The following is a 17333-nucleotide window of genomic DNA, read 5'->3' as shown; positions in this document are numbered from 1 at the left end:
CCTGGTGAGCTCCTGGGCAGCCCATGCCCCTCTCCTGGCACAGCAGAGCGCATTCCCTAATATACTGGATCCTTAGGCTATTGAGGGAGCAATTGCTGCAGGTCATGGGGCCCCTCCTACCTGTACAGAGTTCAGGCTTTTGAATGATCTGCCTTCTCTTCTGTGGTGGTCCCTGTGAAGTAAGTATGCTGTTCTGATGTCTGGTGGGCTGAATGCCACATAGGTGCTCCCTTGCTTTACTGCCCAGGCTCACAGACCAGGGATGCTCTCTGAACACCTTGTCTCCCAAGTGCTGCCTTTTGGGAGGGGGATCTAGCTGGGTTTCCTGGGATCATCTGATGCCACGCTCCTTATCCCAGTCCAGTCCAGCCCACCACACTGCAATAATGCCAATGAGGCCTGGTTACACGTTACCTCATTTATTCTCACAACATGCCTGTGAGGTAGGGAGGGGCAGGGACTGTCCCCATTTTACAGAGGAGGAAGTTGAGGCACACAGAGGTCAAATGACTTGCCCAAGGTCACAGAGGGGGCGGCCAAGCTGGAACAGGCCCCCAGAGCAGGCCTTTGCTTCATCCAGGGGACCCCTGCAGCATGCGCCAGACAAGAGGATGTCCCCACTGCCCTTGAATCATATGCACAGTATAGAACAGCCCCCGGCACGCCAAACTGTCTGCTGGGCCCCCTCCAGGCGGCCTGACCCATCCTTGCCCTCCCCACCCTGCTCTGTGGGCCCAGGCCTTTGCAGCTCAGGGCTCAGAACACCTTGGGGATCGGGGTGGGGGACAGGAGAGGAGGATTGGGATGAAAATCACAACAGAATAAAAAATTCAAGAGGCTGGGCTGACAGGTTAGGGGGACAACCAAAAACGGGACTGCTTACACACAAGGTATATTTTTACACACACTTGTACACACACCTAGATATAGTACATGTAAAAATATATGCTATTCACACACCCGCCTCCTGCAGGTACCCCGAGAGCCGGTGGCGGTGGCGGCGCTGGTGGGCTTTGGGTGAGCAGATGGGCGTTTATTAAATATACACTCTAAGGTCTATGTGCATTATGTACACATACGTACAGACACCGCCACCTGCCCCTGGGGGAACTGGACGAAGGTGCGGCCAAGGGCGGACAACCCCCTGGAAGCCACTTGGGAGTCCTACATTTCCTTTTGCTGAAGAAGAGGCTGAGCATGGTAAGTGTGGGCTCCCACGTACCCCGAGGACCAGTACTTTCCTATCTGCTCGGAGGCCAGTCCAGCCTGACACTGCCCAGGCTGGCGGACGGCAGCGGAGGGAGGGTGGGCCAGCTGTGTGTGAGCACTTAGTGGGGAGGGTGGGAGGAGGGGATGCTGCCCTTCTCTCTGTCCTCTGGGCCCTCAGCCCTAAAGGGTGTGAACCAGAAGCCACAGAGTGGTGACCCCTGTGAGTTCTGCAGGGAAACAGAAAAGCTGTGGGATGTAGGGAAGGGAGGGACATGGCAGGGGCCCAAGGTTGCCTTGGACTGTCGTCGTCTTGTAAACAAGCTAGTTCTCAGCAGACAGAGCAAGCAAAATGACCGCAATCTGGAGGCCGGGCCACGGCTGCCCAAGTCGTCGTCTGGTCCACCATGGCAGCCCAAGGGAAAAGGTTCTAGATTGTGGTTTTTGAATTTTTTTTTTTTTTTGAGTCAAGTCTTCATAACCTAAAGCTTGGAGGGACCCAGAAAAGCCACCTTGTGAGCCCTTGTACGTGTCAATTGGAAAGTTGGCTCAGGGTCTCTAGAGATAATAACCATACCAAAGGGTGAGAAACGCTGTTCCGTTTGCATTGAGTTTTTAATGATTTAAAAGTGAGTGCTTTCTCCTTTGTGGCCTTAGAGCCTGGTCTGGGCCTCAGGGACATAAATCTCGATGCTGTCTGCACTCTCTGTGGCTGAGTTCTGCCGCACAGATGCTGCCCGCTTGGCGGCCAGGAGTCTCTTTCTGGCCTCCTGCCGCTGCTTGTCCCCCGCGTCGGAGGCCTTGTCGCGGCTCATGGCCGCCTTGGATTTGGCCGGCTTCTTCGGGACTGGAGGGGGTGGTTTCTTCTCTTCCTTTATTGAGACAGTGAGGAGGGGACAGAAATAAACTAAAGGTGCCACGTTTTGTGTGGCACTGCCCCCTCCTTATGCAGGCAGCTGGCAATGCCCACCCCGAGTCTCCACGCCAGACTGGCACAAGCAACACACACTAGAATCTGGAAGCCACAGAAGCAATGATAGTGGGAGGAGCAAAGGATTTAGGAGCAAAAAGCAAGCTTAGGCTTAGAACGTTCTAGAACAGGACGGACAACCCCACCTGTGCCCACCCGCTTTCAGCCATTAGGTACCTTGCCTGAGCCTCCCAGCCAGAGCAGTGACTCCCACTGATGGCTTCTATCCCGCATCTCACATGCTGTCCTTGCATGAGAACTTACCAGGGCCTCAGACCATCATGACAGGCCCTGGGCTCACTGATCTACAGGAGGCCGCCTGAGCCTCACAGAAGCACAGGTGCCACAGGGAGGCGGAACTGGGGCCCGGCCCCAGTGCCCCTGACAGCAAGGCCCTAGAAGGGCCCTTCTGCGTCTTCTACTAGCACATGTGACCCTTCCGCTAGACATGCAGAGCATGATGTCATGCTTTAGGGACAGCCTCCACTACACAGCGAGCAGCATGCTGGACAGGTGCCAGGCATGGACCCCGCGAGGTGATGGACGTGAGCCCCAGCTCAAAGACGACACATGGAGAAGGAGCCAAGCAGCACTGACCGATGTGGGCAGCGTTACTGCCGACCAGGAATTTGTCCCTGGACTTCCCCTCCGCACTGCTCCATGCTCACCTTCCTCTTCTCGGGGGTCTCCACCAGCTGCCAGCTGTTGGCCTTGAGGTGGTAGAGCTCATCGAACTTCATGCTGATGTCCTCAATGGACAGCTGCAGCAGGTCCCAGAACCCTGCCAGGTCCTGGGCTGTCGGACGGGGGTTGGCATCAGGGTTCTGTGGGGCAGATGGGGGTCAGTGGGGCAGCAATGCAGGAACCTGGCCTATCTCCCTCACCACACACGGGCCTCTGGCTCTGGCCCTGGGCAGGGCCTCGCTTCCTTGTTCTGTAGCCAGGATCTGTGAATGAAGCCGGCTCTGGTCATGCCAGTGTATGTGGCAGGGATCCAGTTTTATCCTGAGTAGGCCCTGCATATGACTGTGGCCATCGCTAGAATGGCTATCACAGGGCTGTGGTAAGGAATCCTTGGTCCTCCTGTGTAGGGAAGAGACCCATTCTTGACCAGTGTGTTTCCCGTGAGGTAGGGAGAAGGTACATCATAATCAGGCCGGCTGTGATCAGACTCTGCTGTTTTCCTCACACAGGCCCTGGAGACTCACTTCCCACTGTGCTCACCCTTGGGAACGCACGCTCCCAATTGGTTGGAGAGCACACTTCTCCAGGACATTCTGACCAGGACTCTGCGCTGGCCTAGGGGCAGGGAGGCCCCAGAATGGGCAGGGGGGAAGACAGCCATCTGGCACAGTAGTAGTGTTCCCTTAGGTCTCACTGCAGGAGCCTCTTGGATACAGACTGGACTAAAGGTATGAGTAAGTCAGGACCAACTGACATAGCTCTCATAGTTATTCTATACCAGGTTCAACGATCTGGAGGACTGCCCCAGCCCTCCCCGTATGGAGACTGGTGTGTAATGCCGCCATCTTTATGGTGCCACGAGGGGGCAGCACCTCCTCTGCGTGGAGGTCAGAGGCTACAAGGGGCTCCCTCTCTGCACTCAGGTGGGCAGCCAAGGGACTGGCTGGCAGGCCTGTTGATGAGGGGGAGTCACTCACCAAGTTCTGCTCACAGAGGCCACGGAACTGTTGGAATTTCTGGGACATCAGGAGCTGGGCGCTGCCCACAGCACTGAGAACTTTTCCTAAGACTGAGAGAGAGGAAGCAGCTCAGTACACGTGGTGGTGCTGGACAGAGGTCAGCCAGCATGGACCTGTTCAGGGTGGGCCTGGGAACGTGTGTGTGTGAGTGTGTGTGTGTGTGTGTGTGTGTGTTTGTGTGAACGCACGTGTGTGTGTGTGTGAGTCTCTGTGTGTGTGTGTGTGTGTGAGAGAGTCTGTGTGCACGCGTGTGTGAGTCTGTGTGTGAGAGTCTGTGTGTGTGTGTGTTTGTGTGAGCGCACGTGCGTGTGTGTGTGAGAGTGTGTGTTATGTGTGAGTCTGTGAGTGTGTGTGTGTGTGTGCGAGTCTGTGTGTGTGTGTTTGTGTGAGCGCACGTGCGTGTGTGTGTGTTTGAGAGTGTGTATGTGTGTGAGTCTGTGAGTGTGTGTGTGTGTGTGCGAGTCTGTGTGTGAGAGTCTGTGTGCGCGCGCGTGTGTGTTAATAACATGTGGGCTGTGCTGGGGTGGAAGGGGAATTGGAGGTCAAGTATACATGTGTGTACATGTATGTACATGTATTTATGTACACAAACACACAAAGTTAGTAGGTTTATTTGCACATGAACCCATTATTAAGGAAGACAAACAGAAGAGGGCAGGGCTGGAGGTAGAGGCAGGGGGTTAAGATCTGAGGCCAGCCTGGGCTATGCGAGACCTTGTCTTCTAAAGAGTCAGAAGAAAGGGGGTATGGGAGCTCACGCCATTCATCCCAGCCAGCACTGGGAGGCCGAGACAGGGAGTTTATCAGCTGTATCGGGAACCTTATCCCAGTTTCTAAGGACGTGCTATGGCAGTAAATCAGAAGCAGGAGAGAAATGTAAATTATCATGGGCTCGAGAAGGAACAGAGAGGGGCTGTGGAGAATGCCCAGAGAGTGGACAGCTGTCACTCAGGGGACCTGTGTAAGACAGGGAGAGGGCAGGCTACCAAGTGCCCTCTGACCTCCACGTCCTCCCCATCACACACACACACACACACACACACACACACACACACACACACACACAAATACTAATAAAAACATTTTAAATACTTTTAGGAAGCAAAAAGTAGAAGGTGCTGGAACAGGGAGCTAGAAGCTAGCCTTGGGGTGGTGTGGGGAGTACAGAGCAACAGTGTTTAAAACAAGTGACTGAATCAGAAGTCAGAGGGACCTTGCTGGGTCTGCGTGGGTGAAGGGGTTGGTGGCAGTCTTTCAGGAGCAGACAGTGTGTGCCCTGATGTTCATGCTGCCTGGGAGACTGAGCAGCTAGGACTTCCTAGAGCCTTGATGGTTGACTCACATGGTCAAGGAGGGAAGCTTTCTTAACATGGAAGTCTTTAATAAAACGTAAACAGAACCAAACAGGAAAGTTTCAGAACAAATCTCCTAACCGTGAAGAGTTTGGTCCGGGAGTGTGAACAGATAGACTTGCAGCGTGATTCCAGTGTGAAAGTCACAGCAGAAATCAATGGGAAGCAACACGAAAGCAGGAAGGGAAAGCTGATGCTAGACAATCAAGCTCACACCTATAAGGCCAGCCTGGGCTACAACAGTGAGTTCCAAGGGCAACAGAGAATACAGTGAGACCAGCCTGGGCTACCGTATAAGACACTCAATAAAACAAGGCCAAGACCCTGTGGCTGGATGTAAGGCCACTAGGCAGTGACAGATGTAGATCCCAAATGAAGGTGGCAAGGTTGAGTTTTCCAAAATAGCACAAATATTGTTATATGTGTCTTTTATTTCAGATAAGAAAGGATGGTGGACTGAGCGCCAGGGGAATGATGGGGACTGTCAACTGTGTTACATCTGAAATGGCTACCAGTGCTATTCTGCAGCCAGATCCAAGCATCTCCTCACTGACCTGGGACATATCTTGACTTTACTTCCACAAAGACCTTACAAGAGCTCATCGAGGAATAATGAATCTTACTGAGAACCATGAAGAGGAACCAACATAGGAGCTATGGGCCCAGACACGCAAACATTTACCAGAAAACCGAAGTCAGGGGATTTGGGGACATAGTCCGTGATAGAGAGCTTGTCTAGCACACAGGGAGAACACCCATTGCATAGTGACTGGGTAGGGTGGTAGTGCCGGAAATCCTAGCACTTGAGAGCTGGAAGATCAGGACTTCAAGGACATTCTTGGTTACGTTGAGTTCCTGTCTCAAAGCAAACAAAAACCCCACAACAAAACAAGAAGCCGCCATGTGGGTGCTAGGAACTGACCCCAGATCCCGTGGTAGAACGGCCAGTGCTCTTAACTATCAGGTGTCTCTCCAGTCCGTAGGTGTGATGCTTGCTTGGGAGACTGAGGCAGGATCACAAGTTCAAGGCTTACCTGGACCATTCAGTAAGACCTTGTTATTAAAGTGCGGGCTAAACAGGCAGAGGTTTCTTTTGGGGTGATTAGAATATTGATTATTATATAGTGATGGCAATGTTGTGAATAAGAAAGCTGAGGCTCCATGTATTATGTATCATAAAGGGGTGAATTTTATAGTGTTTAATATCTCAGGGTTGCAAATATGGCCCTGTGGTGCTGTGCATGTAACCCTGGGTTTAATTATCAAACCAGCCCCCTCTCCCCTTTATATCATGCTTTAAATAACAGAGCAGAAAGATCAGGAGAACAGACAAACAAACCCCTGCTCACCAGTGGTGCAGACAGAGAGCGGTACACACAGCTGAGCCGTTCAGATCAATGAAATGAAGGAACTACAAGTGTTAACAGCGCTGCTGGGTCTGAAGAACAATGAATGGCTTTTATGTGTGGCCCAGGCTGGTCTTAAGCTCCGCCTACCTCTACCTCCAAAATTCTGGGATTACAGGTGTGTATCAGTGCCTTCCTCGGGGCCAGTGAGATGCCTGGTGGGTAGAGACATCTGTTCCCCAAGCCTGACGACCTGAGTGTCATCCCAAGCACGAACTCGGGCAAATTACCCTCTGGTTCACACTCACCCTTGGCACATGTGTGCCTGCACAGACCTCAGAAATATAAAAAGCAAATCCAAGTGTGAGAGTGTGGTGTACAGCACTTAGGAGGCTGGGTTCAAGGCTAGTCTTAGTAACACAGTAAAACCCCGTGTCATAAAACGACGGAGACAAATCCTATGCTTCTAATATAAATTTTACAACATGCATGTTCCTTAGGGATGCCTCAGATGGCAACAGTACAAACTCTAACAGCGCCTACTGCCGTGGCAGGAAGCATCCTAAAACCAGAGTCAAACTGGTCGGGGGGAGAAACTCAAGTACACACACTATAAAGGACTGCACTTCTGTGAACCAACCCAGCGTGTGTGGATTAAAGGGACACTCAAATCAGTGAAAGACTAAGACAGTACACAAACATGAAGAAACGTGTGCGTGCATGTGTAGCAACACTGAGAACAAAATGCAACATTCCAGCAAAACCAAATAAGCAGCCTAACGAACACCCGCCAGGCCCCACCAGGAGTGTGAGGATTCTATAGACTTCTGTCTTCGAGACTCGGCAAAGTTGGGCCCAGGACAGACCTGCAACCCAAGCTAAGGGAGAGGCTGAGACAGGAGATCACCAGCTCAAGGTCTGCCTGGGACAGACCTGGTCTCCAGACTTAAAAGGTCAAGCGCAGTGGCATATGCCTTTAATCCTAGCATTTGAGACAGAGGCAGGAGCAGCTCTGTGAGTCTCTGACTCAAAAACTAAAAAGGTAAGAGAAATGGAGCCCCATGGCAGTCTTCTCCTTACTTATATTCGCAAGGCCCCTGACCCCAAGCCCCGAAGTGCGAGGAAGTAAAATAAGCAAGGTGTGCTGAGGAGAGGGCAGGTGACGTGCATGCTGCCTAAGCTGTCCTCTGACCTCAGCCCTTCATCACACGGGGAAGTCAAGGTCTTAAGGGGATGTGCTGGGACTCTTATGGACAGCAGTGTTAGACTCCAAGGTGTACAGCAATTACACTGGAAACACCATGGAGCAGCTCCGGGCTCATGGGTACTGACAGCGCCTGTGATACACAGCGCACTCTAAGTCACTTAGAAAGGTGGGAATGGAGAAGGCCCATGTGCAGCTGCCTTGGAAAGTAGTTTAACTGATTCTCAAAAAGCTGAGCGAATTCACTCCTAGGTATATACACAAAGAATGGGCTCAGAGTGTGCTAGACTTGTACACGACTGTTCACTACAGCACTGGTCAGAACAGCCCGCAAACAGAAATGACCTGAGTGCCGGTCAACAGGTGGACTGGGTAAATAAGGCGGGCACACCCATCAACATCGAACATCATTTGGCAGCAAAAAGGAATGAGGCATGGTGCACGCACACGTGGGTAAAGCTTGGTGGTGGCCTGAGGGCTGGACGGCAACCACTAGCAAGTCTGGATTATGAATTCAAAAGGATTAATTTTACAGCATGTGAGTTATAACTCAGTAAAGCTCAGGGCCAGGGTATGGCTTGGTGGAGGGCCCTAAGTAACTAAAGCAGTTAAAAAATTAAAGGAAAAAAAATTCAAGAAACACACACACACACACGCACACGCCTGCATACACATACACACACTCTCACACACACTTGTGCACACACATGCACACACATACACTCACACACGCACACACATTCACTCTCACACACACACTCGTACACACACTTGCACACACATGCATATACACACACTCGCACACACGCATGCATACATACACTCTCTCACACACACTCACACACTTGCACACACACACACATGCATGCATTCACACACACACACACACACACACACACACACACACACACACACACAAAGATAAGGTACTGTGTACTATGCAGACAAGAGGAAAGACAAAGATAGGACGATGATTTCTTGTAGTCCCAGGCTTAGTAGGCTGAAGAGGACTTCAAGTTTGGGCTACAAAGCAAGACTCTAGTGGGAGAGGAAAAAATGAAAAATCAACCCAGCAACTCTAACACCAGAAAGGAATTTCAAAGAGGAAAAAAAAATAGAACAAACATAAGGGAGAAATTAGTGTGAGACATGGTCTCGCTCTGCAACCCAGGCAAGCCTGCACTGCGATACCCACGGTTCCCCAGCTCTGCCGCGAGTGCGGGAGTTACAGGCACACTGCTAACAAGTTTCACCAGACAGAATAAAGATCCTCAAGTTTTCCATGATAAAATCCAAGGACAGAGAAGCAGAATGGCTTCCAACTTCTTATCACAAGGAAGCACACAGAACACGGCAGAGCCCTTACGGTTGGAGATGACCTCGGCCCACACTTTCATCTGTGTTGTCGCTCACATGCTAATATGGAGGTAGCTATCTACGTCAATGTGATTATTAACCTCAACTTCATACCTAAACTGTGAGGTCTGAAAGACAGGCTGAGTATCCAAAAAGTTCTCTCAGGATAGAGAGAAAAGTGAGTGGAAGATCAAGCGGCAGCAGGTGAAGGGCCCGGTGGGGAAGGGCTGAGGGCAGTGTCTGAAGAAGAACCAAGCCTGTAGCTGGAAACATCTAGAGGACATGGCCAGGCCCAAGCAAGACAAGGGAACCAGGAAAGGTAGGAAACCCTAGGAAATCAATACTTAGTGACTTAGTTCTGGAGAAGGAGAAGGCAATCACACTGCACTGAAGAAGTGCGCGGGTGAATACAGAACAGACCAACGGCATGGCACGGGAGCACCGGCTGGCTGCCTTCTGTCAGACACTTGGTGCCTTCTGGTCTCTGCCGCTGGTTTGATTTTTTTTAATATGTCATAATTAAGTGTATTGGGTAGAACCCTCAAGAGTTCCCTGCCCCAAGGTGGGTGTGACATCAAAGCTGGGAAGAGGCCCAGAGGGCAGTGAAAACTGACTCTACCAACACCCTGAGTCATCAAAGGTGTCCTCAGAACACCTAGGATACAGGTCAACCCTGCCTGTCCTTCCTGAACCTTCAGGGGTAGAGGAACCAGCTGAGAAGCTGAGCTTGGTAGAACTTGGTCAGCACAGGGTGACAGCCTGAAGGCTCCCAGAGGCTGCCTCTCGCTGCATGCCGTGACTCAGGCTCCCTGCACACCACTCATTCCTTTCCTCAACCCCTTTCTGTTTGGTAGTGCTAGTAGGGCTCCTGTGTGCCAGGCCAGCACCACTGCAGGCCTCCCTGCCGGAGGGAACTTCTGAGTAAGTATCTAGAGTACTGACAGAAATGGGTAGCAAAGCAGAAACTGTCTTGCCGTTTGCAGGTCTGTCCTGCTGGGGTCCGATCAGATAGATGTCTGCACTAGGGAGCAGTGAACAGGCAGTAAAGAACTGGGAAGGGATAATTAGGGGGCAGCTTCGCGTCCAGCACGTCAGTCCTCACAAGGTTCTTCTGCAGGCAGAAGAAGATCAAAAACAGGTGGCTGAGCTGGGCTCCTGTGTGACCAAGCCCACAGCCTGCACAAAGGCAGTGCAATCCTAAGGCTCATCTGGGCAGAGGCCGGGTGAGGCAGGCGGAAAGAATGAACAACGAAAGGCAAGCTCACTAATTAGCCCAAAAACAGGGCCTACGGTCCTCCCTGATAGGCTCCAAGCGCACCCAGGGGACGGATCGCCCTCGTGACACCCACCTTCTTCAGAGAGGTTGTTCTCTTTGGTCTCCTTGTCCATCTGACAGCACCAGCCTTCCAGCCTCTCCGTTTCAGCCTGAAGGAGCTTCAGGAACCAGTAGCCATCCCTGCGGCAGGCCCCTGGCTGAGCTGGCTCTGCTGGGGAGCTGGAGGAAGTCTCCAGCCAAGGGTCGGGTGGGGGCAGCGAAGATGCCTCCAGGGCAGGGTCGCTGTTGTCTCCATAGGAGAGGTTGCGCTTGATCTGGGCAATCTTGGGGGCCTGTCGGGGGCCAGCATCAATGCTGATGGAATTGGGGTGTGAGGTACAGTCTGGGAGACTCCTCTCAGATGACTTACAACTGGAGTCATTGGCGTCCTGGGTATCGGAGTCAGTGTCCCGACGGGAGGACATGCTGTGAGAGGGGGCGCTGCTTCTGTGGGGGTGAGGATGGGGACAGGAAGGAAAGAGTCACCAAGAGGGCCAGAGACCAGCAGCCGCCTGACCCGGACACACGGGGAGACAGAGAAACGGATGCATCATCTGCTCACCATGCGCCTGAAGCGGGTCCCACAGCCCCCGCTCATTCTCTGCTCAGCCCTTGCCCGCCTGCCCATGCCCACACGCGCACACACACCACACACAAGGACAAGGTCATAAGGTTGTCTGTTTACTGCAGTGGGGCCAGGAAGACCACCAGGATCAGGGCGCTGGGGGCCACGGCCTTGCTCCCCTTGGGGTGACTGGTCTCAGAGCAAGCGCTCGTGTGTCCACCCACCTGCCCCGCCCAGCCCCCACACCTGAGCCACCACCCACACCCACACCCAGCTTGGGTTATTAGAAATCCAGCAAGGAGAAGTGGGTTAGGGAGAGCAGGAGAGGTGAGGGCGGAGGGAGGGAGAGGAGAGGGGAATAGCAGCCACCACACCTCTGTCCAACTTACCGCCAGTCGTCCTCTACCTGAACCCCGATGGACTGGAATTTGGTAGCGGGACTGGGCTCCTCTTTTGGCACTGGCTGAATGCAGTCAACCTTATTGAAGGACAACGACAGCAACGGCACGGAGACAAAGACAAGAATAAAAACAAACACCACACTTGCTGCTGAAATCCACATTAGTGGGACGACGCAAACAGACATGTGGACAAACGGACACGAGGCATGCAGACACTGCACGTAGGCCCAAGAAGGGCCAGGTTAAGCCGGGCACTGCTCATTCGCGAGGAGGCGGGAGGGGATGGAGATGACTGGCTTTCCCTACTCTGAGGAGGGCGCCATCACATCGATCGCTTTTGGTCCGTTGTCCTCCGAGAGGTGGGAACCGCTCCTTCTAGTCCTCTCCTTTACACGATCAGAGAGAAAAAAGGACGACGGGAGAGAACACACACAAAGCCACAGCCGTTATCTGGTGCAGTTGAAGCCGAGGGCTGTCTGGAGGTAAAGATCATTCCCCTAACCCTGTGGTGCAGCCTGAAAGGGGAACGGTGGCACCTGTCGCCAGTGCCAACCACAGACAGCAATTCTCAGACCCAAAACCCAGAGCCAGCAATGCCATGGGATCCTGCCCCTGGACCTGTCACACTTGCTTTGTAAAGAGGAGCCAATATGGTGGCAGCCAGCTAAACCCACCTCTCATGACCCCAGTACAAGGAAGGGGGAGCTCACACCTGATCTGGGGCTTGGGGTGTCAGGGTGAGATGAGGTGACAGCCTTGGGAGCTGGGATTCCAGTGCAGGGGTCAGGGAAACGTTTTGTTAGGGACAGGAGTAGTCACACTTCCTTTGGCAAGAGCCGGTTTAGGAAGCACAGCTGTCTCCAAGGAGCTGTGACGCCTCCGGTGACGGAGCAGGGTGGAGCTCGGCAAACACTAGGAGCCAGCGTCCTCTCCCAGGGTCCTGTTCTGAGTAAGGGAATCAAGGCTGGTCCTGCCTAACTCTCAGGCCTCTAGGAAGGGAAGAGGCTCTGGTCTGGCCAACAAGAAGGTGGCCTTCCCAAAGACACGGCAGTTAGGAACCTATGTCTGTAAGAATCCCACTGACAGGCTGTAGGGCAAGTGCCGGGCACTCATGAAGAAACCCAGCTGAGGAGAGCCGAGGAGAATCTGTCCAACTTCCTTCCTGTACGTGGGGGACAGAAGACCAGAGCCGTCTGAGACAAGGCCCTGCCTGGATCTCCTGCTCTGCTCCCTCTGCATTCTGTGTTTTGTCATCACCCGGCTGCTGAGGGGAGGCGATGGAGATGCCGGCAGCCCTGACGCCCTGCACCACACCCGCCTGGTTCTCTGCCCTTCGCCGGTCTGGAAGTGCTCCACCTCCCCGACCCCTGCCCTCACCTCTGTCCACTACAGCTGGCCTCGCCTCGCCCACTGCCTCCTACTGCAGTCTGGAGCTTCAGCCGCATAGCAGAGAACTTTCTGGATTTAGACTGATTCTTGAAAACTGTGAGGCTTGGCCCAAGTTTGCCTCACTCAGCTATCAGAAGACAGATACCTGATGGGTAGGGGAGGGGAGGCTGGGCACCTCAGATATAAATTCCCACCGGGTTTGGCTTTTAGACAGGCCATGGGCCACAGGGCCCTACCTATTTGAACCCTTTTTTCTGAGGGAGGCATAGATCTGCCACACACTCTCAGTTAGCCATGGGTCTGGTGCTTCAAGCGACCTACCTGTCCCCAAGGCCTGAGTGGGCTCTGGGTCAAGTTCCCCTTGAAAAACCCCATGGCTCAAGGGCCCTGGTCCCAGGCTTCTAGCCCGTCAGCGTCTATGCTCCACGATGCTCCCGCTGCCAAGCGGGGCCATGGTTTCCGTACCGAGCTGACCTTGGATTAGAGAACTGTTAAGCCAGCCCCACCTCCCGGGAGTTGTCTGGCAGGGCAAAGGATGGAGTGGACAGACAGACAGTAGACAGCAAACAGTGTACAGGAGCTTGCTGGCTGAGTGTAACTACATTCACTGGGACAACCCACTGGAGGATGTCCAGCTATGGACCTGCGGCAGGAGCAGCTGGACACACGAGTGTGGCTACAGGAGAATTTGGTTTAGCCACTTGGGGCAGATGCACCAGAATAGACAGACAAAAACATCTCTTCCCGGGAGACCTAGTGGGCCTCCACTAGATGTAATTACACGCAGGCCGGTGCACGGAGTAGACAGAAGACAGTGCAAAAGGGACCCCTACTTGTATTCCTATTGATGACAGTTTCCTTTTGGGGACGGCCTCGGAGTGGGACTCAGAGCTCGTCAGTGTCCCGTGTTCACTCTTCAGAGCTGCATGCTTAGGGGGTGGCTCTGGAGCCTCGGGGCCTGGCGTAATTCCACCCCGTGTCACACTGGGTGGCCGGGTACTGCTGTCCAGGCTGTCTGATGAGTTACTCAAGCCCGACTGGCTTGTCACTTCACTCTTGTGGTCTTGACTGTCCAGGTAGGTGTCCTGAGCAGACTCAGTACTGCTCTGAACGGTAACTGAGATGAACGGTTTCGATGTGGTACGTGGAGGGACCGGTGGTGGGGTCTTCTTATATGCCACTAGGCATGATGTACCTGTAGGCAGGTGAGAGGAAAGTGAAGGTGAGGCTTCGAACCCTTTAAGGCCGCTCCTGGGCTGAGGCCACGCCTGACCTCAGCTAGAGGACCGTGAAGCAAGAGAACGAGAGTCATACACAGTTATGACCAACATAGGCACCCAGGTCCTCTCTACCCCTCTTGCACGGCCCAATCTAGTGGGGAAGCCTCATTAAAGATGCTCTCTACAAGGCTGTGGCAAAGCCTGACCAATGACAGGAGGAGGCAATGACAGCAGAAAACTTATCTTGGCTTTCCCAGGGTCACTCTGGGACCTCTGGGTCCCACAGCTTCTTAACCATTTTTCTTCTGTCCCTCCTCACATCCTCTGTGTGAACAATCTGTTCCATCTGGCCAACACAATACACTCTCTTTGCCATTCTCAACCCACTTACTCTTCCTACAAAGACCCCACACATCAGCCTGCTGCCTGGGACTGTACTGTGTGTGACCCTTCCCTCTGTGCCTGAGTTTCAGGAAGCCAGGCACTGCAGTAGCTCTGTCACCTGGGGTGGCGTGCAGTGGGACACACATCAGCACAGCTAGTGTTTGCTTCTCAGGCTGCACTGTCGGGACCAGATTAGTTCCCACAGCAGTGCTACACCTGAACAGGGACCTCTCTCAGTGCTGCTCTCTAAGCACCCTCTGCTATGAGGGCTCAGCAAAGCAAGTCCCTAACTAGGTTCAGGGCGCCCTCTCCTTCCTATAGAGACCTGAGCAAGCCCCCACCTGAGAGCGGGATCTACTCATCATACCCACTCAGTGACAGCTCACAAGACAAGGCCCAGTGTCAGAGGCTGGACAAGGGACACAGCAGAAAGTTCTCTATCTGCTAATGGAGAACATCACTACACAACCTGGTAGAATGGCTATGAGAAAGTGACACAGTCGAACACCAAGGCTGTGGAGAAACACATGATCACCTTGCAAAAAGATCGGCATTTTCTTATAAAACTAAACATGCAATTATCACAGAACCCAGCGAGAGTAATCAGGCAGGTAGCACATGGAAACAAACATGCATGTTCAGGCAACTGTATTTGCAAAGCCGGAGACTGAAAACAAGCAGCTGAGTGGTTGAGTGGAGGTGCACCTCTACTGTGGAGTGCTACTAGGGAGTGAGAAGACACGGACGGAGCCACCACGGGATAGACTTGAAAGACTCTCAGGTCATTGTGCCTACCGGGTAAAGCAATTCCCCAGACACTGAATGAGCCTGTTTATATTACATTCTTGAAATTACTGCATTGTTAGAAATGAAAACAGACCAGTAATCGCCAGGGTATGCTTGGTGAGAAGATAAACAGGGAAGGCAGTAAAATAAAAGGGACTGACTCATGTGGTGAAGGAGCTCTCTGTGCCTTTGTGACAATGGCACTGCTAGAGGGATTCACATATAAGAAATCTGCATTCGGGGCTGGAGAGATGGCTCAGTGGTTAAGAGCACTGACTGCTCTTCCAGAGGTCCTGAGTTCAATTCCCAGCAACCACATGGTGGCTCACAACCATCTGTAATGAAATCCGATGCCCTCTTCTGGTGTGTCTGAAGACAGCTACAGTGTACTTATATACATACAATAAATAATTCTTTAAAAAAGAAGAGGAGGAGGAAGAAGAGATTTGCAAGTGCTGACCACACACAAGCACATGCATACAAACAGGGAATCCAAGTGAGTCTGTGTCTCTGCCAGAATCCCGCTGTGATGCTGCTCTACAGTGTGTAAGGTTCCTGGAAACTGGCTCCCCGGTAATACAGAATACCTTCTGTGTAATTTCTTGCACTGCACATAAACCTGCAACTGAGTCAGTCAACCCTAGTGGCCAGCCTGCGCAGTGGAGGTGACAGACCTGGGGGTTTCCAGCTAGGAGTTCTCACTTCCCACTCCCAAACTTCCCAGTTCTGCTCAGGTCTTTGGAGGAAACAGGGCTTCCTCACATGCACCCAGGCAGTCTTTGTCACTAAGTTAAGGGAGACCACTGAGGATGTGGCAGACAGCCGTGTCTCTGGGCTAGGAGAGAGACTATAGGAGAGGTGGGAAGGGTTCAAGTCATTTAAAAACAAACAAACAAATGCAAAAAACCTTCCGGATCTCTTTGTCCTCCCCAGGGTACAAGAAAGGGCAGGCCCTGTTACACAGGCTGGGTCGTATGTGTAGTTGTACTTGGCAGCTTTGGGGCTGTCAGAGGGTGTACTGATCATACCCACCTTACAGATAGGTACATGCAGCTCAGAAAGGCTAGGGAATGTGCCTAGAGTTACCAGTGCTCAGTGGCAACCACATTTGCTGGACAGCACAGTCCGCCTCACTGCTTCCCAGGCCTTGGGACCCTCCTAGTCGGGCACAGCTGCAGGTGTTTGAGGTCCCACTGCTGGGACCTGAGACCAGAGGCAGATGTGTTCTCAAGCCCAGATCCTACAGCTAGGGTAGGAAGGCTCTAGACTGAAGGCAGAGAGACCTGGCTTCAGGGGCAAGAGTTTGCTTTCTGGGTTTTCCAGTGCCCTCGCCTATTCAGAGCTTCCATCTGGCAACAGCATACCATTTTCACACAGCCCTTGGCAAATTCAAAGCGCCCCACCCATACTCTCAGTTTGGACAGTGTGACTGAAGGCAAGATCCCTGCTTGGATCTCTTCTACTTATGTGAAGTTATCCTATTCTGAAGCCAGGAGGAAGCATGAACCAGACAAGCTCAAGTTCAAACCTCTCTGTCCAGTCACCTTGTGGGAAATGATGACATAGGCTATACCACAGAAGCCAGGCTATGAATGGCCAGAGCACAGAACGGTCCTACTAGCATTGAAGAAAGAGGGAACTAGACCAGATCTGTAAGTCCCCAGCTACTGAGTCTGTGACCAGCATGGGGAGAGGGATTCCATGACAAGATGAAAATACAGGACAATTATTCAAGCCAGTCCCACCAGAGCCCAGCAGACAGGGCTGACGTACACAGGGTTTCAGCAATGGGAATGTCTAGCCTACAAGTCCCAAAGGAAGCAGGTTTCTGTCGGGTAGGGTGAGGATCCACACAATGAAGGCAGCTCTAATTTGTTCAAAATGGTAAGAAAGGAGCCAACTCTTAACGGGTGGGAGCGACTCAGAAGCAGACAAGGTCTTTGTCCTTGAAGACACTGGCTAAGTCAGTATGATAGTTACAAAGATGTCGTTTCTCCCAGGAGACCATAGCCAAGGTCTATATAACAGGAGACAGTTCTAGCCTCCTGTCAGGGGTGCAGAGGGTCAGGGTCTGGTTGAAGCACACTGAGGCCAGGACAGAGGCCCAACCCTGGCCTTAGAGGGACAATGAATGCC

At 52.6% G+C, this 17333-nt stretch overlaps 1 protein-coding gene across 7 annotated transcripts in view; it reads right to left on the bottom strand.

Annotated features, from left to right (window-relative positions):
* Positions 1 to 403: 403 nt before the first annotated feature.
* Dlgap4 (DLG associated protein 4) overlaps positions 404 to 17333 on the bottom strand; it is a 146299-nt gene continuing 129369 nt past the window's right edge. For 3 of the 7 annotated variants that reach the window (XM_032904598.1, XM_032904601.1, XM_032904603.1), the window contains 6 exons: positions 13641 to 14002; positions 11407 to 11495; positions 10487 to 10899; positions 3838 to 3929; positions 2845 to 3000; positions 404 to 2078 (listed from right to left, as the gene is read on the bottom strand). In XM_032904598.1, the coding sequence (XP_032760489.1) occupies positions 1860 to 2078; positions 2845 to 3000; positions 3838 to 3929; positions 10487 to 10899; positions 11407 to 11495; positions 13641 to 14002 (1331 nt within the window). In that variant the 3' untranslated portion in view covers positions 404 to 1859. Of the gene's footprint in view, positions 2079 to 2773; positions 3001 to 3837; positions 3930 to 10486; positions 10900 to 11406; positions 11496 to 11724; positions 11805 to 13640; positions 14003 to 17333 lie in introns of those variants that run through there. The other 4 variants (XM_032904599.1, XM_032904602.1, XM_032904600.1 and 1 more) reach the window with 3 other exon arrangements.

The sequence above is a fragment of the Rattus rattus genome, chromosome 5, assembly GCF_011064425.1.
Source record: "Rattus rattus isolate New Zealand chromosome 5, Rrattus_CSIRO_v1, whole genome shotgun sequence".
Lineage (NCBI taxonomy): Eukaryota > Metazoa > Chordata > Mammalia > Rodentia > Muridae > Rattus > Rattus rattus.
The sequence above is the reverse complement of the archived record's forward strand: the minus strand, read 5'-3'. Positions and strand labels throughout refer to the sequence as shown.